Raw genomic sequence first — 13,467 nt, forward strand, 5'->3', positions numbered from 1 at the left:
GATTTTCTGATTCCGTATGTTATTCAATCATTTCTGTGTTTTCAGCTTTGTTGTATCAAATAGTCAAAATAAAGCAGCCCCCTTGGATGAGTGGGTGTGTGCATAGGGGAAATACTGTACATCAACAAATCAACTGTGTAAGAAAAAGAAGAATCATGTAAAAAATGTATGACTTGGAGTCCATATGCATCCTCTTTTCGTTGATGCCGCCTTTTAAATCACCTACACTATATCTGATGTGTGTATCTGCCCACTCTGCGGCAGACATCAGTGGTTTCACATCTTTCCTCCATTTGACGTTTCAACCGCTTGATGAGTTAAAAAGAAGAAAAAAAAAAAGAATAAAGGGTTTGCTGACTCGGTTTGCCCAGCCTACTTCCTGTGTGAGGAACTGGTGATTTTGCTGCAATGTAGTATTTCTGGACAGCGATGCACATTTGCTGCATGCACCCCTCACAGATTGGTTTCTCTCTCAGGTTTGCTCTCATGATGCTGGCTGACTTCTTCTTTCTGCTCCTCCTCACAGGTAAGGTTTTCTGCTTGTACTCTCAGTGTCCCCGTTGCTCTGGATAATCCACAGTGTGAACAGCTGCCGAGGAAATTATCTCACTGAAAAACTAGCGTGGCTCATCAATAATATGAACCCAACCCACAAAAAGAGATGGAGCCGTCTGGTAATATGATTGAAACTTTTTACAGTTTATCATTTAATTAAAGAAGGACGTGTGAGTACAAAAGTTCAGGAACTGATTGCTACGAATGAATAAGACTATTCAGCTGCTGGTTTTGACTCTTTTTGAGATCCATCTCCTATATAAAGTAGGAGGTGGATCTCAAATAGAGTTTAAACTATAAACACATACAGTTGTGGTTGAGCAGATGACTTCAAATGCCTGCGAGCCTCTGCACCCACAAGCTCCAAAAGTTATTACAGACATTTGTGTAGACAATAAGAGACTTATAAAAAAAATCCTTAACTTAATGTGATAAATTCAAAAGCAGTGCAAAGCTAACACGCAGTTAATCCCTGAAGCTGAAGAAAATCAGCATGTTTCTGCATTTCTTTCTGTTTCATCTCAGTGTTTCATCTTTCTCATAGTGAATGTGTCTTCCTGTTTTCAGCAGTCGACGGGGAGTCCTCAGAGACAATCTGCAGCTATCAGGATGTTTTAAAATACCTGAACTTGACCAAAAACAATGAGCTGTTCTCCATGACCCGTCCTGTCCAAAACTACAGAAAGCCCACAACTGTAACGCTGGAAGTTTTGCTATATGCCATTCTAGATGTGGTAAGTTAACTTTTGGTTTGCGTATTATTCAGATATCTAAAACCTGACAAATGATTTCAATTAAAATTGGTAAATTTGAGTGGATATCTGCCACATAGATTGAAATAGATTTCCTGGCATTTTTTTAAATTTTGCTGAACAGTTTTCGCTCTTTATCCAAATCTAAGAAGCTCATAGAGGGAAAAGAAAATACTGTGGTGGAAATCTGTGTGCTTGGATTAATACTGTAATGAATTCACCAAAATACACTTTGGGAATCCGCAATCAAGAATAAAAAAATGCAAACTGGCAAACAGAAGAACAGACAAGGAAAAAGCACTTTAATATTCTATGGCACAAACACGACACGATGCATTTCAGGAATGTTTCTTTTAGAAAACAGCCTTTCTGGCAGGAAGTTGGAGGAGCTTGATGCCACTCTCTGAACTATCCATAAAGCCGAGCAGACAATGTGGGTTTTATTTAATCAATAATCTACTTTATCTTAAACTACACATTTGAAGTTGTTTGGATTTTCAGCAGGCATCGCTGCCTCTCACAGCGTGATGTTCGAAACCTGTTAAGGTTTATTTAGCTGTGACAGGCATGATTTCGTGGTGCTGCCATGTTCTGTGGCCCGAACAGATTTTCACACGTTTCTCTTTGCTTGTTTGTAGAAAGAGATTGAGCAGAAGTTTGTTCCATATGTTTGGATATACTTGGTGAGTTTTCTCTTGAATTTGTCTTACTCCTAATTTCTTTCTTTGTTTCCTTTTTCTTATTTTTTGGATTATATTCCTGATTCCTCCCCTGTTTTCTTCCGTAGAACTGGCAGAATGATTACATTAACTGGAATCCTGATGATTTCTGTGGTATTGATAAGGTTTCACTACCTACTCAAGTTCTGTGGAAGCCAGATCTCACTATTGCAGAGATGTAAGTGTAATTGGGCACTCATGCACTGAGACACACCATAAATATCAAGACACAAGTTAAGACTTAAAATGAGCCTTTCTATTATTTTATTTCTTGAACTTAAAAAAAAAAAAAAAAAAAAAATAAAATCCAGTCATTGACTGGAGTCTTGCAGAACTAGGGGTTTCAATTTATAAATTTTGTTCTGACCCTTATTTTTTATGAATTGAACTTCTTATGTGATGCGTAGACTTGAGTTATTGCTTTATTCCTCTTGTGATGTCTTGTTTTGTATTTTTTTTTGTAAGTATGTAATTGATGAACTTGACACCAGGCGTAAGAGCAAAAACTAGCTTTACTCGCAAAACGATGGTTCAAGGTTACAAAAATCACACTAAACACTTTAAGAAGGAACAGGAAAAATCAAAAACCCAGGTGTTGTCCTAAACAAAATCCCAAAGCTACATGGAGCCAAAGGGGAGCTGGAAAGCAAAGACTTTCTGGCAATTTAGAGATGGCGAACTGGGAGTATAAATACTGCGGGGCTGATGAGAAGAGAGGAATTAGATGAGCAGAGGGGCGAGGAAGAACACATGAGGCGGTAGTGTCAAGTCTGAAGAGACATAAAAGGGCAAACAGAAAAAACTGTGACATTTGTTATTTGATGGCTCGTTATGTTGCTGCCAGTGTTGGTGTACTCAGTCTAATAGAGCTGTAATATTGACATGCGTGTTGGTTTATACGTCATCCAGGACAGAAGAGGACAAAGCGCCTCCGAGTCCTTATCTCACCATCTCCTTCGATGGAGGAGTCCAAGTTCAGAACGACCAGGTGTTGGTGAGCACCTGCAGGATGCACATTTACGCGTTTCCCTTTGACACCCAGAGCTGCAACCTCTCCTTCAAATCCGTTGTCCACTCTGGTGAGGACCTGTTGTGTTCCTGTGTGGTTATGTTTGTTTGTGAGTGAGTGTGCATGTTCTGAAATCACTCTTTACGGTTCAGTACAGCTTCACCACATGGCGTAAATTCCTGCTTTGAAATCTCATGGTTTCATTTTTCTTCCTGATTTCAGCCAACGAAATAAAGCTCGTACATCACTTGAAGTCTACAAACGCCACTGAGCGTTCGCGTGAGGTGATGCGGACCCAGTCCGAGTGGTTGTTCATCAACATGACGATCACTAACTTTACTTCCGAACTTGGCTTTGAACGAGACATAATCGTTTATACTGTAAGTTATTAGTAACTGTAAATTACAGGGTTTTTTTTCTAGTATTTTATTGAATTAAAGAGTAACTAAACACTTGACAGAAAATCTGTGCTGCACTGACCCCCGTTTCAAACCTGTACCTGCTCTGACCCCCAGCAGGCACAGCTGGCTGCGATCGTAACATTTAAGGACCAGTATGTAGGATTTAGGGGGATCTGTTGGCAGAAATGAAATATCATATTCAGAACTGACAAGAAATGACAAGCCGAATATTGGGTATACTGTACTATGTTCTTTGTCCTTATGTCTTCGATAATTTTTTTTGTTCTTCTGTTTATTATCGTTTCAACCTTTCCTCTTTTCCAGTTTTTTTTCAGTCCCTCTGTGATTCTTTCCTTTCTTGCTTAAAGTGATCTAAAATATGAAAATCAACAGAGGTACGGGTAAATGGTAGGCAACCAAACACTTTTCTACTTGAAAGAAAATGGACTTTTCCTTCTTAACTCCAGAACAGTTTCTTATAAGCAGATTAGTGAAGATAAGCGCAGTTACTGTAGATTGAGATTTGCAGGGTCTGACCATCTAATACTTCAACATCTTTCAAACAGAAGTAAGAGGATCAACCAACTGAAGCAATATTTTACAGATGAGCATGAACAGGAGGCCTGTCCTCTACATCATCAACTTCCTGCTGCCTATCTTCTTCTTCTTGTGTCTGGACTTGGCCTCCTTCCTGATTTCTGACAGCGGGGGCGAGAAACTCAGCTTTAAGGTCACAGTGTCGCTCGCCGTCACAGTGATGCAGCTTATTCTCAAAGACATTCTGCCCAGCTCGTCAGACAGGGTCCCACTTATAGGTAAAGATGACAAAAGGCCCTTTTACACAGAGTAGTGTACAGCTGACTGACACCAAAGTTGACAGTTTAAGAGGACATCGTGGTCAGCATCGTTAACCTCCTGTTGATCTGCCCCCCCTCAGCCGTCTACTGCATCGGGATTTTTACACTGATGCTGCTCAGCCTCTTGGAAACTATTGTGGTGATGTATCTGATAAATAAAGACTCTGCATCACAAGAAAATGAGACAGACGGAGACAGAAGCCTGAGAGAGGACAGCAGGGACAAGCGGGTCAAAGCCAGTTTCCACATCTGTGAAGGAGGTGAGATTTAGAGAAGAGGAGATTTTTATACTCTATATGTTTATGTTGGAATCTCCAACGATAAAAAAATATATATATATATCTGCAGCCTTTTGCACCAGCTGAATGTGAGTTTTATTATAACTTTGAGTATAAAGTTGATATCACAGCAACTGCTAGATTGTAATCAGTCAGTTTATGTACATATATAGGAATTCTTGACTCGACCTGGCGTGAAGGAGGGCAGATCATGCTTACGGATGAATGTCACATCTGACAGAGACAAACAAAGTGTCTGTCGTTGTGGTTTCAAGGCAAAATAAGCCAATACCATTTAGTTGTTTCGATGGTGTCCACCTTTAGTTGGTTTACGCTTGGTGTTCTGAATGTTCTGAAACAAGAACATTGATAATATATATATATATATATATATATAATTTAATGTGCTTGAATATGTCCCTCCAGAGGAGAAGAAATGGACTCAGTGTGCGTCCATCTGTGATGTGTCTTCAGATGAAACGCCAGCTCAGCTGTTGAAGGTTGGCATTACACTGCACTTTAAATTTTGAGTTTACTTTAGCCTAATAAAGGGTTAGTCCGACTAAAATTTTAAGCAACAACAACAACATATTTTCACAGTGTGATCTTACTATGTAGCCATTGAAGTAGCTTTGGTCAAGATGTTGAAATGTGTCACCCCAATAGCACGTTGGCTAACTCAAAAGCAACTTAACGGAATTACAACTCATCACTGTCAGTATACTACACACAAAATCTGAGTGTCAGATTCATCAGCTAGCTGTTATGTTTGGTTCATAATCGCACTAATTAATAACAGTCTCTGAAATCACTTTCTCAGGGCAGCAGCACCCAACTGACGGAGGAGCAGCTTTTCTTTGCAAAGCTCTCAGATGAGCTGAAGGAGGTGGTGAAAACCATGACCGTGCTCCTCAACAGGAGACAAGAAGAAGTGAAGTCGGACTACTGGACCAGAAAGACCAAAACAATCAACAAAGTTTACCTCATATTTTATATCACAGCTGCTGGTCTGTTTTTAATATATATGTTTTTCACGTGGACGCATGCCTCCAAAGTGAAAGTGCGACATAACGGTATAAAAGACCGAGACCTCTCGCCTTATTATCACTGGCAAGATATGTGACTTTGTCGCTTTGAACTATGAAAACAGAAAGCAATTGCAGCATCTGAAATTTGCATAAAAAAACAGTTTAATATCAGATTTCTTTAAATTGCCAGTTCAATATCGAAACATACAGATATACACAACAACTACTGTAAAAGTGAGCTTTTCTCCATATTAGCGTCCTTCATCGATGTGCAGATGGCTGTAATGTGATGTGTGTATGGGTGGGGTGGTCAGAGTCATTTTGTTTTCATTACTGCTGGTCATGTGACAGCTCTGTTCTTCATGTCTAAACAATTTTTAAGAGAAAATGTGGGTATTTATGTCGGCGTACACTGAGAAATGTGTGTTTCATAGTTCGTATTATGCATCAGTAATAGTTATTAGATATTTATTAAGTTCAGAAGGAGAGGGGAAAATGTGAATATGCTGACCTCGCTGATGGCACTCTCTTAATTTGTCATTATTGGTATATTTCTTTTGTAATTTAAGGTGTGTTGTATTATTTCCGTGATATGTGACCAAGTTTAATTTCTTACTATTTACCTCTTTAAGAGTTGTGGCATCAGAACTGTGTAGATGGGTGTTGTCCTTCAGTGCTGTTGACTGCATGTCTTGTAATCTGCTGCATGCGTTAGCCTATGACCTCAATCTGATTGTGTTACAAAAATATACCAATTAGCATCTTTGATATGCACAATTGTAATGTTCAATGAAGTAGCTCTTTCTTTTTCAGTGTAATGTGATGAATGTTTCTGTGTTCATCAATTCTGATTTTCCTCATGAAATCTTATCTGATGAAACCAACACTACATTCGTGAACGTTACAGTTTATTAGAGAGCTGTTTTAGGAGAATGTAGCAGCAAAAATCTGGTAAAATTACACTTTAAAATGCTGCAACTGAACACTGTTTAACACTAAGTGCTGTGAGTTGTGGATTTTAATGTTATTGCCTAAGTGGAGCACTTTAGTTTGACTATAAAAATGCTTCGAGTACATTAGTTGCTCCAACGCCAACGCCCATACATCTCTTGATGGCTTTTTGGTGACCACAATTATTGCATATAAATTCAGCAAGCTGTGTTTGCCATAAAAATCATAATCATAAAACACTAAAACAACGCTTGTGGGGAAGGGATTTTAACTGCAATTTTCTTATATATATGAAAGTTGCTATTTTCCATTTATGTATTTATTATGCTAAATAAGCCAAGCAGAAAAGGTGTCATGCTCCAAAAATTATTAAAATAATTTGTCCTGACTTTTAAAACTTTGAAATATTTAATCAATTTGACCTGCAACATAAAATGTTAAAAAAAAGAAGCTCTTTGTGAGACCAAGTAGGTTACTAGGTTAGGTTAGGTAGTTACTTTATTAATCCCCGAGGGGAAATATTTTCGCTACAGCAGCATACAGGAGCAATAAGATAATAATAGAAATAATAGAATAAAATAATAGAATAGAATAATAGAAAAGCAATAAAATAACAGTAAATAGCAGTAAAAAATATAAAATATAAAATGCACAGTATATACAGTACAGTATATATCAATATATATTATATACAAACAAACCAAGACACACAGTCAACAGTGTTATTGTTATGTGATGGATTTTACCAGAGGTGAGTACTATGTGGACGTTTTAATTAAAATGTTACACTCATTATATTTTATAGTTAAACTACTAATATTCTCCGGCTATGTCTCTGTTTTCAGTTTTATTTTGTACTAGTTTTTTTTTTTTTTTTTTTTATTGCGCTGTTTCCGCCGATGCTACAGGGGGCGCTGTTTGTTTCAGCGTCTCCGCGCTGTCGCTCAATCAGTGACGTGGATTTTCATTGAGGCAGTCAGTGCTGCCACAAAAAAAAAAAAAAAAAAAAACAACACAGTGAACGTTTTCACAGCTTTTTCCTCTAACTTTACTTTCAAATTTACAAGTCGGAGTACTTATTTCTCTCCTTCGTCTGTCACACTTGGTGACAGTTTTGCCGCAGCTTTCGTAACAGGTGAGTGAAACGTTGAAAGTCGCAGTGTTTCCTGAGCTCTGCTGGTCTAAAATATCTGCAATGAAAAAAAATACAAAAATACAACAAAAAAAACAACCGATTAAATCGGTTGAAAAATCCTCTCATCTCGGTGTTTATGTGTCACAGTTGTTCTGCCGTGTGTTTTCTCACAGTTCACCACAGACTCCAGAATGAGTAAAAACAGCAAAGTGTTGAACCTGAAAGATAAAATCAGTGGTAATGAAGTGGACCTGAGCCTGTGTAACCTCACTGAGGTGCCAGTCAGAGAGCTGGTAAGTTTCTCATCGTCTCCGTTTTGTGCCCAAAAATATTGCAAAAATTGGGTGTTTCTTCTTAAACATCAAATTGCATCTGACACATACTGTGATTTATTTTTTTTTCTCCCCCTCCTCCCCAAACAGGCCTTATTCTCCAAAGCAACTGTTGTGGACTTGTCTTGTAACAACATAATCTCCCTCCCTGTGAGTATGAACGCACAAATCCCAAACAGATGATTGATCACCTTTTAAAGGTGCATTATGTAAGATTTAAGTTCTGTCTTGTAATACCACTTTGTACATTAGGGGGCGATAGTGAGCCACTATAGCGATTTTTACAGCCTGACACGTCTGACAGGTTGGACGGATTTTAGGTATTCTTGCTCTGCGCATAGTTAGTGGTTGTGATTGTTGTTTTCTGGAATTGATGACTGTAAAGTCAGACTGTGTGGATTGATCAGTTAAGTCTGTAGTTAATGTTAAAGCTTCGTAGATAGATAAATAGATAGATACTTTATTAATCTCGCAAGGGGAAATTTTTTTCGCTACAGCAGCATATACTAATATAGGGCAAAGCAATAAAAATGACAGAATACAAAGTGGAGGTAGTAAAAAAAACAATAAATATAAAAAAAATTTAAAATGCACATTGTATACAACTTGTATACAAATAAAACTAAACAACAGACAACACTAAACATTATTTCTGTTATTAGGAAGACCATTTTCCATTATATTAGAAACTGTGTTTGAAAAATGTGTTTTACTCTTCGGGGGATTGGCTTGAAGAAAGTTATGTCCATCCGTGTTTCTTGAGAAAACTTTAGGAACAACAAGGTTTGCTTGTCTATTGACATCCTGTTTCTACTTTTAACTCACCTGTTTAAATTTGTATTTTGTATTTTTCTAGCCACTAATGTTCAGCAACATTAAACTCCCCTGTAGGCTTTTGCATCTTCGTCTCTATTCTGAACAAAGTGAGAACATCAAGACTGATGTGTGTCTCTTTAAATGGGTTATTTCATGCAGCCAGAGTTCTGCAACCTGACCCACTTGGTGAAGGTGGATCTGAGTAAAAACCAGCTGACCTGTCTGCCAGACGACCTTGGGAACCTGGTCAACCTTCAGCATCTGGACCTGTACAACAACAAGCTGTCATCCCTGCCTGTCAGCGTCTCTCAGCTCAGGGTGGGTGCCCACGTTACATTGTTGTATACACCGTTCCTGGTGGCATAAAGCATCAGTGTCTGTCCAGCTACTGTCAGCTGCTCACACTGATCAAAAGATTTGGTCCCATACAAATAGAGCTATCACAATCTTGAAATTGTGATTAATTGTCATCCAAAAAGTTGCGATTTAATTGTCTTTTTCTGTTCATTTTATGACGCTATTATCGTAAAAGCCTAATCATTGTTTAATGATGCACTTTATAAAGAAAAGGAGCTGTTTATTTGGCATTGAACATGAAATTGAAAATGTAACTTAAACATACAAAGCCTATATTGAAAAATACAAATAGATAACAGGCAATATCAGGCACCAGTAATCAAAATAAACAACGTATTCTGGTTTATCCAACTAATCTTCTCATTATTGATTAAATCATGGCAGAAGAAAAGGGTCAGAACACGATGATGCCTTTTAAAAAAGTCAATCATCAAACAGTGAAACTTGATGGAAAAAAATAAAGATTTTTATGTTAGTTTTATTCAGCTGTTTTTGCACAGATGAATGATATATTAGAGATATTTTAGCACTTTGTTCTTGTCAGTTGTAAAACATGCAGTCGGAGGTTCCCTGGTTTCGTTTTCACGTCTGGCTACTTCAGCTCGGTCTGTGTGTGTGTTTGTGCTCAGAGTCTGAAGTGGCTGGACCTGAAGGATAACCCGCTGGAGCCCGTCCTGGCCAAGGCGGCCGGCGACTGTCTGGATGAGAAGCAATGCAAACAGTGTGCCTCCAAGGTGACAGAGAGACACGCCGTGATCCGTCATCTACTTTGTACATGGTGTTAAAAATGAAAGCATCCAAAACTAAAGGTCATGTTATGTTTTTCAGGTTCTGCAGCACATGAGAGCTCTTCAGGATGAGGTCGATCGTGCACGAGAGAAACGCCTTTTAAGGGAAAAAGGTGAGTGTCAGGACATTTTTTTCACTTAAAAGTAACAGTTTTTTTTTAATACTGACATATATCTTTTTACCACGTGTCAGTCAGAGTCAGCAGTGTCTCACAACTTACTTGTATTCAGACAATATTTACCGTCTATTTAAAGTAACTAAGTCAGATAGTATAGTAATAGATTAATTAGTGAACTTCCCCAACAAAGGACACTGAAAATCACTACAAAACTAAAACTTGAATAAAAATGAATGTAAAAGTAAAATTTCCAAAATGAAAGTCCTTTTTATGGACGAATGTGAGGCTGATCTTTCCGACTGAATCTCTTCTAAACACATTTCCTTCATCCGTCCCGCAGAGCTGGAGAAGAAGAGGGAGGCGAAGCAGAGGGAGCGGGAAGCCAGAGAGAAGGAGGTTCGCAAACGGGAGAAAGCAGAGGAGAAGGAGAAGAGGAGGAAAGAGTACAACGCTCAGATGGCGGCCGTGGCAGCGCAGGAGCAACAGAAGAAGAAGAGCGAGGAGAAGAAGAAAAAGAACGGACAGGCTGCAGGTGGGATGTCCACGTTTTGAAGATGATTACATTCAGCCTACGAAATGCTTATTTATTCACTCGTTTCCCTGCAAAAACTCTGATTTATTTCATGCGTCTAATGTCACACGCTTGTTTCATCTCAGCGGATAAAAAGGTCGTCGTGGAATCGGCCCCTAAACCTCGCCGTTCCCTCATTGGCCTGCTGTTTAAGCACCTCCTCCTGCTGCTGCTGGGATTGGCCGGAGTCGCCGCCGCCTGCCGGCTGACCAACCTGCAGAAGGAAGCCATCTGTGTGCCGATCAACGTCGCCGTTGACGTCAGCCTATCCTGGGCCAAAGAGCAGGAGGTCGTGGTCAGACAGCTGGTGCAAAACCTGTCGTCTGCGGCGAAAGAGCTTCTCGAATCCACGCAGACGTCCAAGACCTAAACACTGGTATGCCTCCATCGCAGGTTTTCCACTCTCCCCTGTGAACCCTGGGATTTTTTTTTTTAACACGCTGAAATCATGAATCTCATTAAAATGCCTGCATCCCCTCGCCCTGTTTGAGGTGCTGAGAGGTGAAAAGTCTGTACAGATAGATGAAGGGGGAGGGAGGGGGGACAGACAGACAGACAGACAGATGTGTTCAAATCATCTTAAATTCCTATGGAATTGTTGTCGCTCTTGTACCCTCTTTGTATTACAGCCTGTTTAAAAAAAAAAAAAAAAAAAAAAAAATGTATTGGTCTTAAATGCCTCCCCGTCGACCGCGTTTTGCACTTTGACCAGCCGCCAGCTCGGTTCGTGTTGTACGTGTGCATTTCACGGAGCGCAGGTCGTGTTCGAGGGCCGCTCAGTGAAACGTCAGGTGACCCTGTCTGTGCTGCACCGCAGTGTCGAGTCACGTGTCAAGCTGCCAGTCAGAGTTGTGCGTCTGCCAGTGTTAGAATTGGCAGTCTGAGCATGTGCAGTGAAGGCTGTGGGAATGTAAAAAAAAAAAAAAAAAAACTCTCCCCGTCTTTGTCGTGTCACATCAGTCGAACCTCACAGCGAATACGGGCCGTCTGGGATGCAAACTAGAGCCCAACTGATATGGAAGGTTTTTATCTTAGGAGCAGATATAACAATAACACAAATGCCAAAGATGCATGAGCAAATTTTAATTGTTTGTCCACCAGAGAGAAAAACGTCCTGCTTGGTACTTCCTGTTTCATGCTCACAACTCTTTTAATTTAAAGGATACTTGCACAATGTTTCGTCTTTTTATTTTGGCTCCAACGAACCAGTTATTTAATTATCAATCTTTAGATTCATTTGATTATTTTCTTCATTGTTTAATCCAAAAGCTAGTGAAAACATTTTTCTCATCACTACAGTTTGATGTGATGTCCCTCCGAGTTTGCCTAAAACCCAAAGATATTCAGTTTATTACGATTTATGGCAAATACTCAAATTGAAGAGGCTTCAACCAGAGAATGATTGGCATATTTTTTTGCATGAAAAATCAAGGATGAGCAATTAAAAAAAAAACTAGAGAGATCAACTAATAAATTAATTACATTAAATATCACTTGATAAAATCATGTAGAAACTCTCAAATATTGTTATGTGAATTGCTCTTTAACATCCTGTATCACCGTTCCCACTACACTTTAATGAAATGATTTTACATGTCAGCCCGGCGGCTAGAAATCCCGTCTCCATCATTTTGCAGATGACGCTGCCGTGTTTCAAGCTTTTCGGTGTGTTTTTCCTTTTTCCCTACCGTCACTGGCTTTAATTAATTTCTTTACAGTCTGAAGAGGAACGAACAGACTCTTGAAACTGGAGAATCCGTATTTAAACTGCATTACCAACAAACAAGCTCCGGAGCTTTGACCAAAATAAACGTCCAGCGACGGTTTCAAGAGTCGAACTGATTTCGTACCGCGCAGATGAAATGTACCCCGTCGTTAAAGGGTAAAAACACAGCGGCAACATTTCCAAAATTATTCACTGATGTACAGTACACTCTTCTTTAAAGTTTTTTTTTTTTTTTTTTTTAAAGTAAAAACAGCGCTTTGTTGTTTTAAAATTGCAGCAATTCAACTTTAACCCAGATTTTCGAAATCTTTCTGCAGTTGATGTCAAACTCGCGGTCCAAATTCTGAAATGCCTTTTCTTCTTGAAACTTCCTTCCTTAAAAAGCTGCCTTTGCTGCACTGGTTCTTGTACCGCTGTGTCCACGCTCAAACATTGTCTGCATCATTAAACGGCTATGCACTGCAACAAATATTTGACTGATGTGTTTTTAGTAACGGAAGAATAATGGTGGTGGTGGTGGTGGTGGTGAATTCACCTCGGAGCCAGGAAACGTCTCTCAACCAGGAACAGATCCGTCTTAATAAATGTAAAACTTTGCCTCTATGAAAATACAGGATTAAACATTTAGGTTGTAATTGAATTCTTGAGGTATCCGAGTCACTCCGAGGTAAATTTATCAGCTGCTCTGGAGGTCTCGATCATCACATGAGCATCATAAACAGAAATCCGAGCACTTTAATGACTCATCTTATGGTGATAAAGATCATGTGATATGATCGAAAGCTCCAGACTGGGCCTTGTGTTGAGATACTTGGCCGTTCAAAAAGCGAACTTCAGTCTCATCAGGTGTCTTCTAGTCTGCTGGTTACAATGACTCTGGTGCTAGAAAATACTGTTTTTCTTCTTTTAAAGATGAACTGACGTAGAAACATTTACGTTCATTCGAAGGAATTATTACTGTTAAGAGCTCAGCTCCACAAACACAGATGACCCGAAATTGGAAACAAATCAATTTGTGTGATGAACGAGATCCATTTCCTGATCGTCGTCAATACCGCAAACATCACCGTGAA

At 39.2% G+C, this 13,467-nt stretch overlaps 2 protein-coding genes across 2 annotated transcripts; both read left to right on the forward strand.

The window, feature by feature from the left end:
* Nucleotides 1-486: 486 nt before the first annotated feature.
* Nucleotides 487-6,319, forward strand: LOC138633606 (5-hydroxytryptamine receptor 3A-like). The gene is made up of 10 exons (XM_069719950.1): nucleotides 487-526; nucleotides 1,123-1,293; nucleotides 1,950-1,990; nucleotides 2,095-2,204; nucleotides 2,936-3,105; nucleotides 3,258-3,415; nucleotides 4,041-4,251; nucleotides 4,374-4,553; nucleotides 4,998-5,063; nucleotides 5,372-6,319. Exons 1-10 carry the CDS (start codon nucleotides 487-489, stop codon nucleotides 5,692-5,694), a joined length of 1,470 nt encoding a protein of 489 aa, XP_069576051.1. The 3' UTR covers nucleotides 5,695-6,319.
* Nucleotides 6,320-7,500: 1,181 nt separating this feature from the next.
* lrrc59 (leucine rich repeat containing 59) lies at nucleotides 7,501-12,631 on the forward strand. The gene is made up of 8 exons (XM_069719953.1): nucleotides 7,501-7,685; nucleotides 7,859-7,978; nucleotides 8,108-8,167; nucleotides 8,993-9,151; nucleotides 9,820-9,924; nucleotides 10,019-10,091; nucleotides 10,438-10,629; nucleotides 10,755-12,631. Exons 2-8 carry the CDS (start codon nucleotides 7,877-7,879, stop codon nucleotides 11,036-11,038), a joined length of 975 nt encoding a protein of 324 aa, XP_069576054.1. The 5' UTR covers nucleotides 7,501-7,685; nucleotides 7,859-7,876; the 3' UTR covers nucleotides 11,039-12,631.
* The last annotated feature ends 836 nt before the right edge of the window (nucleotides 12,632-13,467 follow it).

Source organism: Brachyistius frenatus, unplaced genomic scaffold (assembly GCF_029030835.1).
Source record: "Brachyistius frenatus isolate BFR_SWC_R1_liver_20210118 unplaced genomic scaffold, ASM2903083v1 Contig_228, whole genome shotgun sequence".
Classification (NCBI taxonomy): domain Eukaryota; kingdom Metazoa; phylum Chordata; class Actinopteri; family Embiotocidae; genus Brachyistius; species Brachyistius frenatus.